The sequence below is a fragment of the Onychostoma macrolepis genome, chromosome 03 (assembly GCF_012432095.1).
Source record: "Onychostoma macrolepis isolate SWU-2019 chromosome 03, ASM1243209v1, whole genome shotgun sequence".
Lineage (NCBI taxonomy): Eukaryota > Metazoa > Chordata > Actinopteri > Cypriniformes > Cyprinidae > Onychostoma > Onychostoma macrolepis.
In genome coordinates, this window is record NC_081157.1 from 39,219,888 (window position 1) to 39,244,249 (window position 24,362).

General features: G+C 38.3%; 1 protein-coding gene across 1 annotated transcript; it reads left to right on the forward strand.

Moving 5' to 3' along the window:
• Positions 1-450: 450 nt before the first annotated feature.
• Positions 451-24,297, forward strand: rab40c (RAB40c, member RAS oncogene family). Its single transcript, XM_058770158.1, has 6 exons — positions 451-1,691; positions 15,756-15,816; positions 18,057-18,117; positions 18,427-18,504; positions 20,300-20,522; positions 21,827-24,297. The coding sequence occupies exons 1-6, from the start codon at positions 1,550-1,552 to the stop codon at positions 22,099-22,101; spliced, it is 840 nt and encodes a 279-aa protein (XP_058626141.1). The 5' UTR covers positions 451-1,549; the 3' UTR covers positions 22,102-24,297.
• Positions 24,298-24,362: the final 65 nt, after the last annotated feature.

Sequence of the window (24,362 nt, forward strand, 5' to 3'; positions counted from 1 at the left end):
GATTTATATTGAATTAGTAAACTTTTTATTTATTTATTTATTATAATTTAAGTGTATTAGTTTATATTACTTTTATATAAATAATTAAATTATTATTTATATTAAATTAGTAAAAAATATTTATTTATTTATGATTTATATTAAATTAGTAACATTTTTATTTATTTATTTAGTTAGTTAATTTACTGTATATCATAATACTTTAATTATACTTATATTATACTGTGTTTATTTATTCATTATAATTTAAGTGTATTAGTTTATATTACTTTTATACAAATAATTAAATTATTATATATATATTAAATTAGTAACATTTATTATCTGTTTGTGATTTTATTGTGTGTATTGATATTGATGTAAGTAAAAATAACTACAGTACTTTGATGCCCAAATCTCTCTCCCTCTCCGTGTGTGTGTGTGTGCGCGCGCGCGCGCGTGCGTGTAGGTAGGGGGAGGTACAGTCAGTCAGAGTCAGAGCGCAGAGGTGAAAGCTCAGCGTGACAGTGTGTGTGATCTCTCCTGTGTGAGAGAACATGGGACATATTTGGATATCCGAGAGCATTTACAGCACAAGCCATAATATCCAGCGGCTCGGATTATCGTTTAATAATCCCTCACCTTCCACGCCTCGCCCCAGAGCCGCCTGATAACGCGCACAGATCCCGAGACGAGACGCGTGAACCTTCATCCATCTATTTGTTATTCACAGGAAAACAGAAAAGGAGCCATGATTTCTGCCAGGCGCGCTAGCATCGGCTGCTCAAGCTAACTCAAGCGCGACTGTGGATATCCTTAATTTTGTCAGCCTAACGTTTCTTTCTCACATTTCAACAGGAATATATTGTAATCGTGAGGAGTTTATGCTGGAGCACAGAATTATGGTATAAAATCAATGTTGTGCGCCTGTTGTTGACTCGCTAGGCTCATAGCTAGTAGCGTTAGCCGATGCTGTGTTACTACATCTGAACAACGGCTCATCTTAATTGGGTTTTAATTAGTTTTACGATAACAAATATACATTCTTCTTAGTAATATTGACATAACCGTGCAGGTGGTTACTAGATAAAATTGTAATGAGATTATTTCTTTGTGTTGACAGTTTGGCAGGCGCATGCTAACAATGCACTAGCTGGATAGCTCAATTGCTTTTCTATCATAGCAAAAACTTGCCATGATGAGATATATGTCTTTGTAAACGTTTTTTTTTTTTACGTGTGTTTTTTTCATTTTGTATAATTAACGATGATTTGAGCTCGTGTGAAGAAATGTAAACAATCTAGCTGTTCAGTTTGCCAGCCATTGAAGCAGTTCTACGCTGATATTATTTTAAGACTGGAAGAGTGAACTGCGACTGGACATTTTTAAGACTAAACACTTCTGTGTCTGGACTGGAAGGGAGGGAAATGGTTTGATTTGGTCTGTCTGTAGATTTGGCCCTGCACCCTTTCAAAGATAGACCTGACACAAGAGACTCGTAGACTCAGAGAGGGACACACACAGTTGTCCCCTGTTCTTTACTCTGACTCTGGCTCTGATGTGAGCAATCATGGGCACCCAGGGCAGCCCTGTGAAGAGCTACGACTACCTGCTCAAGTTTCTCCTAGTGGGAGATAGCGATGTGGGAAAAGGAGAGATCCTGGACAGCCTTCAAGACGGATCTGCTGAGTCTCCATATGCCTACAGCAGCGGTGAGTTAGTTAACACTTCCCACACTTCTTCACGCAGACTGCGAGTAACACATCCTTCAGCCAGAATAATCTCACAGCAAGGCCAGCGCTCCGTGAGCCATTCATATAATCGTGATTTTAACAGGTTTACCAACTAACATGGTCAATATTGTTCTTTTGAATATGGCGAGTCATTCTGCGGGTGCCATATTGTTGAAGTCAGTGACTTACAGGAGGAGGAAACACAGTTTATTATTCTATTTATCTTTTGCAGGATTGTGTAATGTTCACTTTTGCCCATTTAGATGGTTATATAAAAGCTGCACGTTTTTCTGCTCAGTGATTGTATGATATACACTTCATGTTTGTTGGAAGAGATCCGATAATCGGTTTGAACAATATTTTTAAACAATATTACCCAACTTCAGTTTAATTGGGGTGAACTTTTTAATTACTAGCTATTCATTTTCAAGCAATGATTTATGCAAATCAACTTTGCATAAATATAATAGCACACAAATAAATCCGATATTATTAGTAATAAAATATTTATAATGCATATGATTGTTGTAGTACAACGATCAGTAAATTATTATTGTGTAAAAAGTATTAAATCATTAAAATCAGGTCCACATTTTGCGTATTGGACACTTAAAAATAATGATTGGATTAACCCATATTGTTTTTTTATGACTGATAAGTGCGCAATAATTGATATTGTGTCTTGCTTGAGAATGAATGACTGTTATTTAAAGAGTTGAGTAATTATCCAGTTATAATCATTATAAAACATAAAGTTAATGCACAGCTGAATGCTTGCTGTTATTAGATGCTCCCTTATTCAAATGGTACCTTTTTATTTTCTTTAGGTAACTTTTTAACTTTAAAAAGTGTGAAATGAATATTGGTCAAACCCGTTATCAGTAGTTCTAAGACACTATCAAAAATAATATATATTATTATTGGTCATAAAGTCAGTATTGATTTACTTTTATTTATTAGTCACTCTTTTATTTATTAATCAAGACTGTACAAGATGTTTTTGGTGAGTGTTCCGGTGCAGAGATCTCCCTCAGGATACGAGACACACAATGTAAATATAACTAAGAAGTGTGAAGTGTGTTTGTATTTCTGTTTTCTTTGAACAAGTCCGTACAGCACACCGTCAAGACCGGTTAAGCACAAGCTTCTTTTGATTTGATTTCTTTCACAGCTTTCCATTTGCTGTAATGAGATCATCCACGCTCTGTCATTAGGCTGAAGCCAGTGAGGTGATAGACCAATTATAGACCGATATGCCTTTCATATCCAAATGAGCCTCATGTGTGCAGGCGAACAGGAGCTGGGTTGCTCTTGTTCTGTCCCTTTTCATACATATGGGCTGCTGTTTATGTTGTCGGTTGAAGCTATTAGGGAACAGTGTGTGTTTTATGGGTGTGAGAGATCTCACAGTGATGGCTCTTCTCTGAGATCTCCTTGGGGAGCTTGCTGGTCTAGCTTCAAATGAGTTGCCTTGTACCATCACTCAGAATCAACACAGATGGCTCCACGATCTGTCCGTGGATTCGGCGATGGTGAATTACGCTGCAGGCATATACATTTCCCTGAGGGAGATGCTGTCATGACGTGCTCAGATGGTTTAAATGTTGAAAGGCTTTTTTTAAAATGAATTATACATAGGGTGTGTAGAGGAATTTGCGATGTGCAAGGTGGAATATTAAATCCTGATGAATAGAAAAGCTTCCTGTTTGGTTTAAACTTCATCTCATTTAGGGCTGCAACTAACGATTATTTTAATAATCGATTAATCTGTCGATTATTTTTTCGATTAATCGATGAATCGGATAAAAAAAGAAAAGCATTCATTTCCAACCCTTTATTCAAAAACAGAACTAAAATCTTTAGAAAGTGCACAAACATGTTGCTCCTTGAACATCCCTGAGCTGTTATAATAATAATAATAAAATAAAATAAAAATGGACTAACACAAAAAACATACACATGTATGCTTTACATCTGCCAAATATATAGACTTTTGGGGTTCGTTAGCGTTGGTATTGTATCAGACACTTGCATTTAACATTATATGAAAATCAAGCTCAAATGGAGTTAATAATGTTTTTGACCAGAGAATGAGGGAGATTGAGTGTTTTGTCTGTCATTAGAACGGCTGTAACTGTTATCTGAAGCAGCAAGTGCATTATGCTTTCATCAACCTTTACAGGTTATATAACTTTGATTGTAGCTATATGAGCGCTTAGTTTTTCTTGTCGTTTAATACACTTGGCCAAAATCTCAAATTAAGCGCTTATGCACATAATGCACAGGATATTTAAAACGATATAGACAGCAAATAACTAATTCTTCTCCACTCTTCAAACACACAAAAACATTATCCTTTACTGACATAGTGTTTGAGTAAAGAAAACGCTGTACTATTCAAACACCAATTATTTATTCACCCTTGCATTGCGAAAAGCAGAGATCTCATCTTCTCCAGGCTGTGCGCGCGTCAATCTGAACGGAGGCGGGTGAAGTTACGAGGTCTAGCTGAGAGCTCGATGATCCAATGGCGTTACAGTTTTACTGACAAGTTATTTTAATGCTTATCATTGGTTTACTACTTTTAAAACTCTCTGATTTAAAATAATAAAACGAATTATAAGCGACTCAAGTTTGGATAATTTTTCACAGCACCTGACTGGGCTAGAGTATGGCAACTGCCATACTCTGCCATACGCAAACGCCGCCCCTGCTCCCACACCTTGGATGACTTGGGTCGCACGGATTTCTCTGCCTCCGCCATATCTTTCCTCTACCTCCGCTCGTTTTTTTTTTGTTTTTTTTTTATTTATGAGGCGCCAAACTCTGCTAGCATCCGTGCGCGAGAGAGAACGAGTGTGTTCACTCCGCTCCGCGCTCAACTAAAGTGTTTTTTTTTTTTTTTTAAATAATCAAACGTCTCCGCGTCGCGCGACACAACGAATCGATTATGAAATTCGTTGCCAACGCTTTTAGTAATAGATTTTTATCGATTTAATCGATTCGTTGTTGCAGCCCTAATCTCATTATATAAAAGTGCTTTTAGATTTTTTTTTTGATTTTTTTTTTATGGAGGACATGTGGTTGGTGTTAAGGATCTAGAATGGCAACCCCAAAGGTCATGGGCATTTAACCCCAGTTTGCCTCAAGGGGACTGTGCGTATAATAAGTGTACTGTAACTTGCTTTAGATAAACGCATCTGCTAGATTACAAATTTCATTTTTGATTTCTTGAGTTCAGAGAAGCCTTGTTAAACTGCCTTATGCAGTGGTTTTAGATTGTGCAGTTTGCATTCATATAAATTAGGTCTTTGGTTGTTTACGCTGATTGATCTGTTTTTGCGCTGGCTTTGAGTGGACATCTGTAAATATTTAGAGTCTAAAGTTGCAGATGCAGACATCCTGGTTGGCTGCTAGTGATCGGCAGACGGATTTGGCACAGACAAGCACAGTGGTAACAGCATGGCTAGAGAGTGTTTTTCCTTTAGATAGTACTTTTCCTTTCCTTATATATCTGTTCTGTTCTGACTGAGTCATGGACTGCGAGGAAACAGTTGTGTGTTGTTAGGACAGCATAATAAATGGGCGCGTTGACCTTTAAAAAGGAGGAGATGTATATACTTTGCCATATCCTCTTTGCTTTGTTTGGTTAATTATTGCTGGCAAGACCATGAAACCTTTTAAAGTCATCAAAGAGACAATTAGAAACCGGAATTTACATTTTTCCATTTCAGCTTATGTCATGTTGATCATTTAGTATATTAATGGATTTTTGTGGTTCATAATTATTTTCGTTAGCCATTTGGTGTCCAATATTAAGGATGGGTCATGGTGGTTGACTACAAACAGCCAGTTGATTAGTGAGGTTGTCTAGTTTCTTATCTTATTTTATTTTTTTTCTTAACTACATAACTTGTGTTTTGACATCTTCAGTGGCTGTGCTTTATTTAGTATGCTTGTAGTGTATTTTAGTTGTTTAGACTTTCTCAGAAATGTGCATTTTTGAATTTATCCCAGTGTTTTTTTTTTTTTTTTTTTAAGAATTCAAGTTAAAATAGTAACTTTTAAAAAGCATCTCCAGATTAATTTTTGTTGCTCTGTGCCTGAATGTTTATGCATCCAAGAACCTTGCATGTCTTATATACACTAATGATCAAAAGTTTGGTGTTAGTAATATTTTTAAATGGTTTTTTTTTTTAAAAAGTCTCATGCTAGACAAGGCTGTGTTTATTTGATTAAAAATACAGTAAAATATGAATGTTATTACAATTAGGGGTGCGCCGCGCCGATATTCAGTATCAGTATCGCTCCGATACTGGCATTTTCTGCTGGATCGGGTATTGGTCAGACGAGACTGATCCAAATCCTATATTCTATGTATACTATTGTGTTATTGTTAAGCCCCACAAAAGCCACAAACACATTCTAAAACTCCATAAAGTTTTCGTGCATTATATTTTAAGTTTTCTGAAGCTGTTCCATAGTTTAATGTGAGGTACAGATGAATATTTAAGTCAAGTTGACGTAAACTCTTCTCTCCGCTGCGGCTGTCATCCTCCATTCAGCATTCAAACTGTGTGCCGCGTTTGGTTACTAGAGTCAAGACGATGAAACTCTCTGTAAGATTATTAAATGTTCCTAATATTACACTTGATCTATAAATAAAGATGTTTTGCATAAAAGGACTTTATCTTGCAGGACTTTATCTTCGTGCTGTTTTCCAAATCGTGTTGGTGTCTGTTAGATCACAACACTGTTCTTAACGAGCACAGTAACTGAAATTTAAAACCGTTAAAAGAAAAGGCTCAATAAACTATCGCACAGATTTAATACACTACACATTAATATCTCTTCACTTTGTGCTTTGAACCTTCCTATGCGGAGCGCTGTGCGCTGAGACTCAATCATTCTGTGCACGGGATGCGCATAAGCGCTTTGTGCTGCTCTGTATTTGGAGCCTTTTGTATCATAATACTTTTGCATAATGAAAGATTATTAATAGCCTTTCCTCTTTGTTTTATCTATCATATGTTTCTGCCTCATTACTGTGCTATACATGTAAAAGAAATATCTTTTAATTTTACATTATTTATATATATATATATATTGTTTTTCATGAATGTATTTTACATCAATACAAAGAGCAATGTATATCATTTTACATTATCATTTTAGATTTAGTCCTACACTTATTTACTTTTATGTGTTCCCCACTAAATAGTTTTTCCCCCCACTAATTTTAGATTTTTTATAAAATTGTGCACACTAGAGATTTTTCTAAAGTAACTTTTGCTACTGAATTATCCACTAACCTAGTTTATAATAGTATTTTTGTCATAGATTATAATTATATATGCACTCATTTGTTGTTTTTCTTTACAATAAAGTTGTCTATATTTAGTAGATTGTGTGAAACACAAAAGTCATGATAAGGTCAACGCACATTGAGGTATAAAAATTCAACGCTGATAAAAAAAAAAACTGCCCAGGTATCAGATTGATATCGGTATCGGCAGATACTCAGAATTTTTGGTATCGGTTCAGGATTGGTTCTGAAAAAGTGGTATCGAGTCACCCCTAATTACAATTTGAAATAACTGTTTTGTGTATTGATATTTTAAAATGCAATTTATTTCTATTATAATATTAAAATATACTGATTTGGAGTTTAAGTAACATTTCTTATTATTAATGTTGAAAACAGATTTTTGTGAAAACTGTGATGCATTTTTTCAGGATTCTTTGAATAGAAAGGTCAAAAGAACAATGTTTATTTGAAATAGAAATATTTTGTAACTTAAATGTCTTTACTGTCACTTTTCATCAATTCAATGCATCCCTTTAAGAAACATGTCTAATAGCAATCAACTTGATATCAGACTGCTAATAAAGGGCTTCCTTAAAGGGATAATTCAGCCAAAAATGAGAATTGTCATCATTTTCTTATCCTCATTCCAAACCTGTATGACTTTCTGTTATCTGTGGAACATAAGTTTTTTTTTTTTTGTCCACACAGTGGAAGACAACATTCAAATTATCTTATTTTTGTCCAGAAGAAAGACAGTCATACAGGTTTGGAGCAACACGAAGAATAAATGATGACATGATTTTAATTATTGTTTGAACTATTCTTTTAAGACCAATTAGTTGACCAGTCCATTTTGAAAATATGTAGCACTGCCCTAGTCCTGGTACAAAACCACTGCTATAGACTTTTCCCCTTGTTGTAGTTATAGTCAAAGTTTCCATTAGTACTTTAACCAAAATGAGGCCTAAATTCTTAGCCTTGCACTCTTAGCCTTGCAGTTAAACCTCAGAGTTATTTTGAGCAAAAACCCTCAAAAAGACATCATGACATTCGTTGTCTTGAAGTACAGACATTCATCTCGTTGATGGTGAAGTGTGGATCCAGTGAGAGCTTGGAGCAATGCGGAATGAAAACGTTTTTCAGGAGTCACGGCAGTAGAGGCGACGCCTCTACTTATTGGGCCTCATTCATGAAACATGAGCAGAATTTTTGTGTAAATTGCTCGTAAAGCGTAAACTTTCGAATTCATGAAAATGAATGCGCTTTTCCACTGCATGGTACGACTCGGCTTGGTACGGCTCAGTATGGTTCGGCTCGGCTCACTTTTCCACTGCAGTTTAGTACTGCTTTAGAGTGGACGGGATTATTCACATGTTGTTATAGTTGCGTCGCCTCTACTGCCGTGACTCCTGAAAAACGTTTTCATTCCGCATTGCTCCAAGCTCTCGCTGGATCCGCACTTCACCATCAACGAGAGGAATGTCTGTACTTCCTCAAGACAACGAAACAGCCATTTTTTGGCTGTTAAAATATAATTATAAAATATAATTCGCTGGCTGTGCTGATTTAAATCTAGCGTGTCTGTTGTTTCTTGTCGCAATTTCAGTGACGCAGGTAGTGACACTTCTCTCCGGCCAATCAGTGATCAGCAGAGTTTACACGTCACGTTTTGGTAACAGTATGGCTCGCTTGGAACCTTAACCGAGGTGGTACTGAAAAAAAGTAACAGGTACTGTATCCAGTGGAAAACCCCCCAAAAGTGAACTGTACCGTGCAGTGGAAAAGCGCCATTAGTTGGCATGAAAGAAATGTACACCTGCTCCCCACCACGTGTAAAGGTTGCGTAAAACGTTCTGTGTTCTTTTTGGCAAACTGATGACACTGAATTTTGATGCACTGTCAATAATTACAAGCTCATTTGCCCTTGCTCTCTTTTTGAATATTTTAATTTTTTTTGTAGTTGAGTTGATAACTGTAAAACGCAGCATTTGTCACTGTCACTATTTACCCAGCCGTAAATAGAGGACGGGTGGGACAAATAGCGACCAACCACACTACTTGTACAACGACTGCCTACAACAATAGATAGAACAATAGTCAATATTACTGCTTTTTTATATTTGGTAAAATTCTTAAAGTCCCCCCTGTAGTCAAAAATGTTATCCCTTAAAAGTCATCTTTGATCGTCAAAATGACATATTGAAATGTTTTTTTTTCCTTGTGAAAATAATTTTCGCATGCCTTAAAATAGCTTGAATGCAACTCTACACTAGGGAAGCATTTAAAACTGTCCGAGAAAGACGCAAAAATCATTACAAGCACCGACAGCAAGAGACCGTTTAGTACTGCATCTCATGTCTCCGATGAGACGAGGAAGGGGTGGTTGTTGCTGGTTTCTGTAAGATGATTAAAATTGCAAAATGGCCTTAAACAATTAAATACACTGCAGAACGTTATGTCTTGTAACACACGTATGAATTGCATTCAAACAGCGCTGCAGGAGCTCGCACCGCTGTCTCGTTAGCCAGGGATCAAAGTACAAAGCATCCAAGGTATTTGACACATTTGAACATTCTTTTACAAAAAGTAACACAATAGTCACTTTCCCTGGTAATTGGCTACTTTTATAATGATGTAACTCAGTTACTATTCGTGAGAAATAACTGCTAACTATAACTAATTACTTTTTTAAAGTAGCTTGCCCAACACTGGTCACTACAATTGCACTATAATGCTGCTTCTGCCACCTTATGACAGATTTACACTTCAAATTAGTTAGTCTGTCATCAATGACAGTAGCTCATTGGAAAAGGATGGAAATTGCCCTTCATTGTGTTTGCACTAATAAATGCTGCTGCCTGCCAGCTGCAATCACCAATAAAGCATTGTTCCATATTTTTTTTGCATATCGTCATAAATATCATTATTGCAAATATTCTTGAAATAGCGTGATATCATTTTGAGGTTATATCGCCCACCTCTACTCAACACCCTTGCTTCTTTTACTCTACGTGGATCTATGAATATGCAAATTAGCCCCGCCTCCACTCAGTCAGGGCCTCCTGATCCACAGATAGCCTAATGACTGATAAATCTGTGTTTTTACTAGCAGACAGCTAGAGTGGATACTGTAACATTCATTAAAGTTACTTACTTGACGATGTTTTGTCCTCAAAATACCTTGAAGACTCGAATGCAGCCAAGCTTGTGATTCCAATTCACGCCTGCGAGCATACGCGCGTGAAATGTGGACGCCAGTGTGGGAGAGGTGGGTTTACTTTTACACTGTTGCCGTGGGTTATTATTCAAGTTAGCGGTTCTAAATTAATGTTAAACCACTCTTTCATGGGGTTTTTTTGCACTATTTTATTTTTGGTTTTGTGCTGGTAATCCTATTGGTATATTTTGCATGCGATCTCTATAATTTATACTGGATTAACCTGCTGCCTTCTCACTAGAATCTATCCCTTGATGTGATTGGTTATTGAATTTTTGTGATGTAGCAAAAAAAGGGCTGTTTCAAACCGCGTTTTTGAGACAACCTACGGGAAACTACAGTTTTAAGGAGTAAATACTCAGCAGTGGTGTTGATTAATGGATTGGCACTTGGTTTGTCTAAAAGCAAATTAAAAACACCACATAGACAAATAAACAGCATAACAAACTTGATTTTCACTACAGGGGGACTTTAAAAATGAAATATGCTAATTGTGATTATGCTAATTGTGAATGGGCGTGCATGAGCGCCCTATTTATGAATAATTGGAATTCATTAACATACACATGTCGAAGCGTTTTTGAATCCGGAGGAGAGTTTTCGGGAAGGTCTGTTTTACGCGCAAATTATTCCGAATTTACTTATATAGTTACGCAAGCTTCATGAATGAGGCCCATTGTGTTTAATTTTTAGTGAAAAGCGAGCATCCGCAGTTCTTCTCCTTCTGATGAATGATAAAGTAGTGATCAGATATGGAAGTCAGAGTCATGTTGTGTGCTGTTTAAACACACACACAAGCTCCTGTTGAAATGCATGGTCTCAGTGAAACCAGCTTTTCTACCTTTCTCAGCCTCAGGCATGTTCGTTTTATTGCTCTCATGTGCTCGCAGTCTTTGAAATTACCCTCAAAATCAGACGCACACTGTTCTAGCTCACCAGCGTAGCAGGGCACATTACAATTCACAGCATCTAAATATGTCATAAATAAGCCTAACAATGAGACACAAAGACATCATACTCTGAAAGCAAAGGCCTTCTGCAATGAAAAAAATCCAACGTAGCTACATTCTCCAATTGAAAACATTTTTTGTTTCCTCTGTCCATTGATAATAGGGTATTTAAATAAAATTAAAGGTGCAGTTGGAGATCTTGGAAAATGCTAACTTTAGCCTGATAGCACTGAAAGTGAACGTCTCACCCTCCCTGCAAATGGCCGTCAAAAGCCACACCTCCTGAACGCATATATGCTCACAGACCAGACAATCAGAGACAACATTACTACAATACATCGTGTTATTCACTAGTGAGAAAACTTTATAGTACAGTGTACAGTATAGAAGATCAGGCCCTTTCTTTCAGAACATGCAACACAACTCCTTGTTCAAGCTCTTGTTCTGTCCAGGCTGGACTATTGCAATGCTCTCTTGGCAGGTCTTCCAGCCAGTTCCATCAAACTAGTTCCTGGCTACCAATAGCTGCTCGTGTAAAATTCGAGGCATTAATGTTTGCCTACAAAACCGCCACAGACCTATGTGCCCTCTAGAAGCTTGCGTCCTGCAAGTGAGTGACACATTATTGTACCATCCCAAAGAGGCACAAAATCACTTTCATGGACTTTTTCATTAACTGTTCCCTCCTGGTGGAATGACCTGCCCAACTCAATCCGATCAGCGGAGTCCTAAAGAAACGGCAAGAAACACATCTCTTCCATCTTTATTTGACCCTCTAACTCTAACACTCTCAATTCTAATTCTATTTGATCTATTAATCTTCTTTGTATCTGTCTGACCCTCTAACACTGACTTAATTTAGTTTTTTCTGTTCTACTTGTTTTCTTTCATTAAAAAAAAAAAAAATTGCTACGTGTACTGCGTTAGGCTAACTGAGACTTGTCATAGCGCTTGCATATTGTTGCTCTTTTGTTGGTTTTGATAGCTTCTGTTGTCCTTATTTGTAAGGCGCTTTGGATAAAAGCATCTGCTAAATGACTAAATGTACAGTTACTAAAAGTACTACAATATCAGGAAGGAAGATCAGGTTGTTGATGTTTGTCTGCCATTCTCGCTCTGTCTGCGTAGCGTACGTGAACGCGCTGATGACATATCCTGTCTGCGCAAACCGGGTGAGCAGAGGTATGCAAATACATATGTTGACAGGCAGGTAGGAAAGCCAATAAAAATGCTCGGAACGAGCGTTTTGATTGGATGAACATTTCTTGGTCCTACGCCTTCCACAGTATATTTAATGCATATAAATACATTTAGACCACTTAAATTAATGATTGCCATCGGGATGTGAAGAGACTTTCAACCAGCATAACAAAAAATGTTTCTGAAGACAATCACCTATTGCACATTTAAACATGCCCACACATGTCCCTGTCCACTTGGTCCCTCTCAGGTGTACTCAAGTCCTGCTGGATCTTTTCCTTCCAGGCTCTTCCTCAAAACTAGTCTCTTCAGGCTGTCTTTGCTCAGCGTGGCTGGGAAGTCTTGGCCTGTGGCCCGAGCTGGAACCTGAGATGATAATTACATCGTACTGCCCTTGTGAGGCCGCGTAGCCGAGCCATCTGCCCATACAATTACCCAGAACGAAGGAGGAGGGATGCTAGAGGAAGGAAGTGTGATGCTCCTTTTGGTTTTTTGTGCTGCCCTGCTTAAGAGCAAAGCTTTTGCAGAATGGAGAGCAGCAGGAAATCAGCCCAAGTGGTTTTTTAAGTGCGAGCCATTTTCCCTCTTGTTACATTCTCTTGTAGATGTTTAATAATGGAGGACTGAAGAAGTCTGTGGGCTCAGAAGCAGCTGACATTCGTCTTGTCAGGAGATCTTACGCTGCCTGTGTAGCTTAGCGTGAGAGGAGACCTCCTTCAGACATGTTCTGTTTCAGAGTGTCCAGAGATTTTTCACGTGTCCAGCTGGTCAGTCTCACGTCTTGCCGATTCCAAGCCGATCCTTTTTTTGCCAGTGGCATAGGCAATGACGTCACAGCCACGCGCACACTCACAGCCGCATGTAAACACGTTGCTTCGCGTGAGAATGATTCTCATTTTAATTGCATTCAGTGTAAACGGCGACTGATTAATGCATTTATGTCGTGCCAGATGAGGCTTGCACAGCCTGCGTGAGTGTGAGAGAGACAGCACACACAAAGTAACTCACAGAAATTTATAGATGCAAAAAAAAAAGATATTTACGAAATATGATTTAGATAAGCAACATTATACGTCCATGATGTTTCCCTGCATATCAATATCAACATGATTGTAATGTGACACTGATTTTATACAATAGTATTATAAGTTAAAATTAAGTGACTTAAATATTGACTGTTTTTGCTCAATTTCGCTGACGAAAATGGTTCCGATCAAAGCCACAGAAGAATTGTTTTGTCTCCAAGCAACACACAGCAGTGTTTCGTTACTGAATGAATCCACTTTTTTGAACGAATCGAGTGAGTCAATGATTCAGTGGCCCATTCATAAGGACAGTCACTTGCCTCTTTTCTGAACGAATCAGCCATTGAATGAATCGGTTGAATGAATGAATAAATGACTCGCTCATTAAAACAGACACTTGCCGCCACCAACTGGTGGTTTAGTCATATTTTTGATTAAGTATCATTGCATTTTTTCAACATTTATTTTTATGTATAAAAATATGTAAACCATTAATCTTATAAAATTATTTATGCATTTGAAATTTTGCCGTGTAAATGCATTTATGGCACCTCAGCTTCATTAAACTGTCTGTGTAAATGCATCCAACTGCCACTTCAGATGCAGCTTCTGTTTCCTCAGCAATGGAAAGATAACAGTTTGTTAATACTAATTTCATTTGAATGGTAACAACTCTACAGTTTCTTATTATGCTAACTGAATTAATTGAAACAAAGTAAGAATTTGATGTGAAAGATGACATTTAATAAGGTTAGGGGAAAACCAGTTATAAACCTAGTGGGAAATGACATCTGTTTTGTTACATACAGCAACTCATTTTAAGTTAACAACTACTTCCTCTTTCCAGTCACAGAGCACTTTATTTTGAGAGTTGTTTAAGTGAGAGAAAATCTGTAATTTAGTTCAGATTGGGGGAATTGTAATGTTAAAAGAAATTATTAATGTAGTAAATAATTTTGGCATTGAAATTTGCATATATTTTTGTTTGTATATGCTGTCAATTATAGTTCATAGAAAGAAAATTGGAAATGGGCAAACATCGTTATTTCGGAAATCGGAATCGGCCAAGAAAATTGCAATTGGTGCATCTCTATCTGAAATGTCTTTTGTTAATTGTATACCTTGTATAATTTCTTCAGAGATCGCCATGAAAATAGCCTTGATGCTGGCATGGCATTAAAAAGTGAATAAATAATTTAAATCAGAATGAGCTTTTTTGCCAGGTATATTTACACATACGAGGAATTTGTTTTAGTGAAGGCTCTACAGAACGACAGTGACGAGAAGATACAGATAATAAAAATAATAATATACAAATAAAATAGACAATGTACAAAATAGACAGTAAGTCTATTTTGGAAGTCGGTTTTTTTGGAAGTCAGTTAGTAACATTAGTAATTTTGTAAGTCAGTAACAATATTCTAACCACATTGATTTTCAAGTTATTTTTATGATAAATATTGCGATTTTAGTTTTCTTCCCTAATTCATGCAGCCCTACTCTGCTGTGTCCCCTCTTTTATGACTTTGCAGGAAGTAAACAGCAGATATCAAAGTGGAATAGATGACAGAAGGGTGCGACTTTGTTTTTGCCTCTAATCAGAGAGGAACAAAGTTGATTTCCTTTTTAGAACTGATGTACCAGAGGAAGCAATGGCCAAAACCACTCTTATTATGATGAATAAACTCTCCTGACAACTCCAGGTTGGGGACAAGTCCATGTCCATGTTGTCAGCATTACGACAACATGATCACATTTTTCAAGTGTGCAAAAAGATGATCCATTGAGACAAGCGCTTTTGGCATGGTTTATTACAGGCACTGGCCTGTTTGAAAAGAGATGCAGTGAGCCTTTGTTAGAGACAGAGCTGTCTATTAAAATGCAAAACAGGCTTGAATGCTGACCTGCTGTGAAGTGCCCAAAAATGCAGATATTGCCATTCGGTTGATGGAGCCCATACTGTGTTCATTTTTTTCTTTTATGAATGATAAATGCAGATAAGCAGTCAAGGTAATCGCCTTATGGGAAGCGTCCTGGTCACATTTCAGCTATGATAGCATTAGGTAACAGCAGATTGGTTGCAGCTGTCAAGCTTTCCACTGAATGTGCACAGTCACTATCAAGATAGTCATTTCAGCTTTAGTGCCTTCTAATGAAAGGAAGAATTGGCTGAGAATTAAATTAGGTAGTACACCAAATGCAATCACGCTGACGGCCGAAGCTTTTCGAGTTCCCGATCCTGTCTAGAGTATTTTCTTTTCAGTAGACAACCTTGTGTGATATCTGATGGCAGACAGACAGGTACGTGTCTAATCTAAGTGTTCTCTGTTTCTCATTTTGCAGGAATCGACTATAAGACCACCACGATCCTGTTGGATGGGCGGAGAGTGAAACTAGAGCTTTGGTAAGTGCATCACATCTCCAGTTTGTTGTTGTTAATATAATTTACACAGTGGCTGTAATAGCTTATCATAACAGAATTATATAAACTTAAGACATCACTTTCAGTTTAAGCAAAATATAATGAATACATAGGCTAATATAGTGCATATATTAAGCAAAATGCTCTTCTCTAGACTCTAGACATTTTTCTCACAAACTGATGAGCTATTAACGCCGAATGACTTTTCTGAGGTAAATGTGGCATATTGTTCACAACTGGTTTATTGACCTTTTTTCCAGTTGAAACACTGATTGCATGGGACATGATACATATTAAAAAGTTGTACTGTTTCTTTCTACATACTTTATGTATCTATATTCTATTGTATTCATATGTATTTCGTGCTATAAGTAGTAGTAAACAGGAAGGGCTGGTTGCGTTCCGTCATGCTCTGCGCTGCGTTTTGTTTTGGGTCATTATGCTTTGGCACAGTATCTGCCAAACTAACTAGAACTGAAAGCACAATATGGCTTAATCCCTTCATCAAGTCTGTTTTCGCTGTGTGTTTCGAAGCGAAGTGCACACATTGTTGAGGCGATCAGCTTGTGATCCGGTCTTTTCCGCGCCTCAGAATGGCTCAGTTCACAGTGAATGAATGCAGTGAACTCGTTTATTGCACGTGCTGTGAGTTTAGCGTGCGTTTGGGAATGCTAGAGCCACCAGTTAGGCTTTATTTTCACGCCATTTCACTAGATTTACAGTGAGACGCATTTTTATAAGCATGTTTTCACTAAAGCTGCTGTTTACGTCAAAATAAAAGTGCAGTATGAATTGCTGACAGACAGCTAGCGGTTTAAACGCAGTCCAAATTCAAACATTTGGATTGTATCGTGTATCGTAAACATTGTATCGTGGACTTCATTTCGCGATATTATCGTATCGTATTTGATATTGTTACACACACATATATGTTTTATGTATAAATGTACATTAAATACATAATTGCAAGAGCTCATAAATCAAGTAAACCATCCATTATCTGAAGGAGGAAAAGAAATCTCGAGCCCACTTTCTGTTATACATCCATAAAAGCATTTAGCCACTTCCCCAGAGAGAAAGAAAAGTTACCTAATCAGGGAGGCATTGGAGTATAAGACAGCAGAATTACACATTATGAAGACAAACAACAAGCTCATTAGCGTTAACACACAGTGTGGTAAGTGCCTGAGGAGCAATTCTCAAAACCCTTGAGGAATTCCCATGGTCCGCTGTAATGTGCTGGGCTGTATATAATGTAATGCTTTATAGTAATTGGGCTTCTTAGTGCATATTCCTTATAGAGCCACTCCACAGGGCTTTAATCTCCACCTACATCTGTCTTTGCTAATGCACGTTTCAGAGATCCCAGGTATATCTGATGAGCTCTCTGATGTGAATGTGGAAGTGCAGCATTGAACAGCTTTCCCAAGAGTGGGTTCAGCCCCACAACTTCAAAAAAGCAGCTGCCATTTGGACTTTTTTTATGCAGATTTATTTAACACTTTCCACCCCATTACAGCCAGCTTAACTGTGTGAGAAAGTTTTCACTGATAGAGAGTGTAGGCAGCTGGAAAGGTTATTTGGGTGCGGACGTGCCACAGTGGAAAACTCGTTTTTCTAGCCCGTGACGCCAACACAAGTGCCTGAGTCATCTTGTATTTGGGTTAACTCTAAGCTCAGCGTCCAAAACAGTGTCGATTTCAAACACATAGCTTTGTTCCAAAATATAGTGAGCCGCCCATCTATTTACTGCCTACATAGACTGCTGCCTTTTAAGGGAGCATTGTAACTGAAATAGAACCTCTTAAGCGACCGATTTGGAACGCTTTTCATAGGCAGAAACTCTCAGTGCTACGTATATAGTGCTGAAGCATGGTGCATTAGCTTGAAGTTAGCTTGTTATTAAGTTAATGCAATGCTCTTAAAAGCATAGGAAATGGATAGCACACAAATAATTATTTTTATATAAGTTTGTCCCAGTGCATTCTGGTATTGCCTTCTTTGCCAAGGAATTAATTGTGGCCAAAAGAAGACAGCATAATTTTGATGCCCACCTTTTGGAACAGCTTTCACATTATAAATGCATTCATGATGCCTTAAAATTCTATGAAAGAAGCTCACAGTGTTTTGAAACAAAGCTCATGTGTCAAGCTTAACTGATGTAGTATGTACCGGCTGTTTGCTCTGTGATTTTGTCCTGACTTGTCTTTGTTTTCTTCCAGGGACACTTCAGGACAAGGAAGGTTCTGCACCATTTTCAGGTCATACTCCAGGGGAGCGCAGGTAAAAGCATTTTTAGTGTTCGAGCGTCACTGTTTGTTCTTGCTCGGAGTATTGACGTTGTACTAAGTGCTTTGCTGAAGGCAAAAATGGACAAATATGACGTAATGTTTACATAACCAACAAGGATATACCGAAATGTTTATGGTAAAATGTTATTTGGTTCAACGAGAAAAAAATCACTAGTGGTCTTGGAGTATGTTGAAATGGTTTTGCGGAGTGCAGTTCATGTCCTGTAAGTGCTGTTAACGTCCCTCTTCACTGCATGAACAGGATACTGACTAACAATACATGTTTGTTTGTCCTCTACAGGGGATCCTGTTGGTGTATGACATCACCAACCGCTGGTCGTTTGACGGGATAGACCGCTGGATCAGGGAGATTGATGAGGTAAAATTAAGCTGCTCCTTATGATAACAGGAAGTGAGGCCAGTAATATACCCATAGCCCTGTGGGCTATAAGCTTGAGACTAATAGATACATAGATGTCCCTGCTTTACTGCATGTATGTGTATATTATGCACATTTGTGTATTCATAAAAGAATATTGTTCAGAATTACAGAAAGTTGAACCCAGACTCGTAGCATACAGTGTCACTGTGACTCTCCTTTCCTTTCCTTTCCTCCCCGTTCCTCCCCGTTCCTGCTGCTGTGTTTGATATCAAGAGAGGATGTCCTCTCTTACTATAGCCCCCTTCCTTTTAGGCTACTCTGTTACGGTCTCTTCCTTCCTTCCTTGTTTGAGAATTGTATGTTCTTGTGTATATTTAAGTGGATATCTGTGCTTGGGGAGTGTGTGTTTGTTGCATGGCTGAAGATTTCTTCACACAAAGAGCTGCAGAAAGCACAAACCGCACATATGACGGAAAGAGGGAGCGTGTTGTATTAGTTGGCAGCAGAGATTTAAACTTGAGGACTTTTGACCTGCTTTGGTAAATATTAGAATACTTGAGGCTCTGCTTTGACTTTGCCGCATTTACTTGAGTCAGACTTAAGCTGATGATTCACAGTGAGTCATTTCATTACAGAATGAGCTTTGACCTTACTGAGCTTCGGAAGGGTGCATGGTGCAGTGCTTTGCTCAGTAAGCTTCAAATTAGTGTTGGGAGGAAACTTTAAAGGTCTCTGGCAGTCAGTTAATAAACCTTTTGTAATCTAAGGTTGAGACATTTTAGGTTTATAGTTATGTTCACAAAATATTTACACTACCATTCAGAAGTTTGACGTTGGAAATATTTTTTTCAATGTTTATGAAAGTCTCTTATGTTCACCTTATGTTCACCATGTTTGTTTGATCAGAAATACAGAAAAAAACAGTAATATTGTGTTTTTTGTGTGAAATTATTACAATTTAAAATAGTTAATTTATTTTAACATGTAATTTATTCCTGTGATGGTAAAGCTACTCAAAAAAAAAAGGCTCTTCAGTGTCACATGATCTGTCAGAAGTCATTCTAATACACTGATTTGCTGCTCAAGAAACATTTCATATTATTATCAGTGTTGAAAACAGCTGTGCTGCATTGATAGTATTGGTAGTGTAGATATATTTTTCCATGTATATTACTAGTGTATACATTTTTATGTTTTATTGCTGCCAATAATGTAACATTATTAATATGTATTCATCAGTAAAAAATCATCAGAATTCGTCATTAAAAATTAAACCATATATTACTAATACATAATATGATACAATTTAAAATTAAGTCCTAAAAAGTAAAATCAATCATTTTGTTTTAAATGTAAAAATAAATTTAGGCCACATTGTAATGCACAGTATGAAAACACAATGAATTTTATTTTTTTTAGATTTCCTTTACAATTTGCTAAAGATTACATTGAACTGTTATTAAATTATTAGTGTTTTCACTGATTAAAGGAAAGAGCATAAATATTCAATATCCAAAGAATATGATTTGAGACTTGACTGTGATTTTATTTGAACCCACTTGCGGCTGCTCCGTACAGCTCCTAGAGATGGGTGAGTGCTCTTTTCTCTGTGGACTCGAGAAAGGCACAGATATGACAGGCCTCATTGAATAAATAAATGAGACAGGCCAGCTGTGACACTGTTTGAGATTCACTCAGCCTGACAGAACTGTGTATCTCCCTCGTTCTCATCCCTCCGGTCTTCCCATCCCCCTTTTGTAACCCACTTTCTTGTTTCTTTGTCTTTCCTCAGCACGCACCTGGTGTACCCCGTATTCTTGTGGGTAACCGGCTGCACCTGGCGTTCAAGCGACAGGTCCCCACAGAACAGGCACGGGCATACGCAGAAAAGAACGGCATGACGTTTTTCGAAGTGAGCCCTCTCTGCAACTTCAACGTCATCGAGTCGTTTACAGAGCTGTCGCGCATCGTGCTGATGAGGCATGGCATGGAGAAGTTCTGGAGGCCTAACAGAGGTGAGTCTTCCTCAAGCATGTGTTCTTTAATAGACCGATGATACACTTTGAAATCAATAAAAAAAAGTGGCCAAAAAGTCCATTCTTTCTGCTATTTTAGATCGTAATCCCACAAATAGAGTGGAAATCTTTGGTTTCAGCCTTCTGGGTGATGCAGGAAGACTGGCATGATCAGCATAGCTTTCCATTAGCATAGAAAACCACACTGTATGTCGTCCAGAGCCTCATAATTAGAGGCAGAAGGCTTTCAGTGAAGCACTTCTTTCTCTGTCTGTTTCCACTATTATGTGGGATTTTCCCATGAGACCTCACAGTGCCTCAGATGAGCTGTTTAGCAGAAGCAGCGTCCTGCAGTTCTGAGAACGGGAAGCGCTTTCAACGCGCCTTTCAAAATGCCAGAGATTTACACTCTTTATTGCTCTCCTATTCTATTCTATTTTATTCTGTTCAAAGATTTAGGGTCTGTAAGATTTAGTTTTTTTGAAAGAAATGTATACTTTTATTCAGCAATGGCAATTGAAATTGATCAAAAGTTTCAGGTATTTATAATACAGAAGTTACAGAAGATTTCTATTGCAAAAAATGTTTTTTGAGCTTTCGGTTCAAAGAACCCACAAGTTATTAAGCAACACAACTTTTTATAATTGATATGAAATGTTTCTTGAGCACCAATTCGGCATATTAGAATGATTTCTGAAAGACTATGTGCCAAGAATAAATTACTTTTTAATATATTTAAATTGCATTTTAAAATGTTAATTGTAATAATAATTCACAATGTTATTTTTTTTTTTACTGTACTTTTGATCAAACAAATCCTTTGAGAGTGTACTTTGAGAGTGTTTGAGAGTCAACAGTACTGACCCCAAACTTTTGAACTATATTATTGTTGAAGGCTTGCTAACAGCACCATGCCGGTTTTTTTTGTTGCTAAACATACCAGACGTCCTTCCCAGAGGTTTTTCCTTGTAGATCACATTCTAACACAGTTAACCAATATTCCCATGTCAGGCTTCCCATGTGAATCTCATTTGCATTCGACTCCATCTGAACAGAAATGCAGGGAGCGTGTTAACATCTGCTGAGGGAATGTTGAATAATTTAAAACATTCTCATTACTTTTGTAAAGAGAATATAAAATGATCTCAGCGTGCAGATGCATGGAGGCAGCTACTGTTGAATCCCTGGAGTATCACATGCTTATTTCTTTAGTTTTTATGGTTGGATTATGTAACTGTTCAGGTTTGTTCTGATCGCCTTTGTCTTGTAACTCAAGTGTGTGTGTTTTGTCTGTTTCGTTGCAGTTTTCAGTCTGCAGGACTTGTGCTGCCGTGCCATTGTGTCCTGCACCCCTGTGCACCTAATCGATAAGCTGCCGCTTCCTGTGGCCATCAAGAGCCATCTGAAGTCATTCTCCATGGCGAACGGCATGAACGCTGTCATGATGCACGGACGGTCCTACTCACTAGCCAACGCTGCCGGAGGCAGCAAAGGCAACAGCCTCAAACGCTCAAAATCCATCCGGCCGCCCCAGAGTCCGCCACAGAACTGCACCAGGAACAACTGTAAGATCTCCTAGCCTCCGGGCACAGGGGCGGGGCCACCCCCTTCCCTTCCCTTACATAACACTCAGGTGCACACGGACAAACACGCAAGGAAACCGACACGGGGCTGGGCCGATGATGCGACAGAGGTGTGGCACCTCCCGGTGTGGGGAGAGCAGGATGTGAACAAACACTTCCTGCCGCTACAGACGGCTACATTTGTCCCCTCACATTGCTGCAGTACAGTTTGATTCCTCACTCACAGGTCGTGAATAAAAACAAACCCTTCGTCGGACTCTGATTTTGTTGCAGTGACCACCGACAGCATGATTCCTATCGCGCTAGCGCCCTCTGCTGGAGAGTTCATAACCCTGCATTGGCTGAGAGGCCTTGTTTTGAAGTTGCTTTATGGGCTTATAATACGCTTTTGTTGTGTTCTCATTTGCTCATACAAATTATCCTCAGTGCTCTGCGTATGGTGTTCCTCTTTTTTTGCTCATTGTAGGGGCCTGTTCTCTCTGCAAAAACTGAAGTACCTCGGTCACATGGTCTTGCATGCTTGCCAACAATGAGAGAGGGCTGATGCGAAATGACATGTAGTGCTTACGTATGAACTGATGTATTAAAAATGTGATTTGCACTGCAAATTGGTGGTCTCTGAATTTGCTGGTCATTTGCACAATGACTGTGTTGTTGAATGTGGACTGTGGGACCACTAGGCTGAGAGCGACGGCACAAGCATTTCCTGGCACCTTCTGTTCACAATCTTTCCTCGCTGAAGATCCAGAAAGTGGTGTTGTTGGGTCAGAACTGTCTTCTCCTTAAACGCGGATTACAGGAAATTTCTCCTCAGGGGACAGTATTGGCAAAGGCTTTTTTTGTCTTTTGTTTACTCTCAGCTTCTCCTTGCTTTCTCTTATTTGCTTTTTCCTGCATGTCTTATGGGATTATTTGTCATATTTACGATAGTTTTAAGCTTATACTGTAATTACCTCTCTTCTCATGTCCAGAATTCAATACCACAACTGCCTTGCAGCCCGATTTTCTCACTCAAACCCACACATTTAAGTACTTTCCGTTTCCACCCTTTTCCGGCTAAAATGCGCGATGATTTCAAAGTCCATGTGTTCTACCAGTTTTCAGTGTTGTAGCATGAGTTTAAAAGTCAGGTTTTTGCTCGAAGCCCTTTTAATCTGCATATACAGCATGGTTTCTCTATAGACGAATGTCAGAATGAAGGATAATAAACCCATTCAAGCTTGCTTCTAAATATCAAGCACAAACAAAACAAGTGGAATCTACAGCACTTCCTTTCGCTTCTCCCAACGCATTTCTCCCAGGTCTGATGAGCCGTAGTTGTTGAATAATGGATGCTCTTCATTTCATCAAACCTCCCAACGGTCCCCCCCCCCCCTCTCCTCCACCCCCTTCATCTCAGGGATGAGCCCTGGCCTCCAGCGGCAGACCTGCCCAATGAAGCCTGTTTAAACCAGGCTGAGCGACGGGCTGCCAGCAGGGGGCCTTTAAACTTCCCCAGAGGGCTGTGAGCTCTCAGTGTTTGACCTGTAAGCTATTTGCAGTCGCTATAGCTGACAGAATGAGCCTGGCACATGTTGGCTATGTGTTTAGAGCAGTTGTGCGTATTGGTGTCCATCTGTTGGGAGACGTAAATACTAAAGGGTCCACAGAAGGTGTTATTGCCCCCTCTTAATCTTTGAATCCCAAAAGGTTGTGGTAATAGAAATACTACAAAGAAGTGTTGTTTTATTCCTTTTTGGGCACCTGTAGGTATTAGTTTAACCCTCTCACCTGAGAGCAATGGTTGTTCTTCTCTGTTATATGCACATCATATAGTGCAAAGCAATTCTGTGACTTAGTTAGAAGGTTCCATTTTCAACTTTTTTTGTATTGTAAAGTGTTTTTCCTCTTTGTAACTGAAGCCTCTGATTATATTTTTAAAAAACACGCTCATGGTTTTTAAGTTGGGCGGTGTGATGGGACCCTCCTTGTGTTGTCAAAGGGGTGGTTTCTTTTAGTTTTGTTCGAATGGGATAAAGGGAAATGTGATTTGGTGGAGCAGTAGGAACACAATTGTAAACACTATTTTCCTTTGGTTGAATATAAAAGCTGCTGAATAACTTGCGTAATTATCAGAAGTTCTTGCAACAACAACGAAAAACAATTTTTTTTTAAATTATTGATTGTACAGTTCTTAGTGTATGAAAAGCAATGACTTTTTCACAATAAAATTGATAATGTTATCAGTAAAACAAAGCTTTGAGGTTCTTTGCATCCA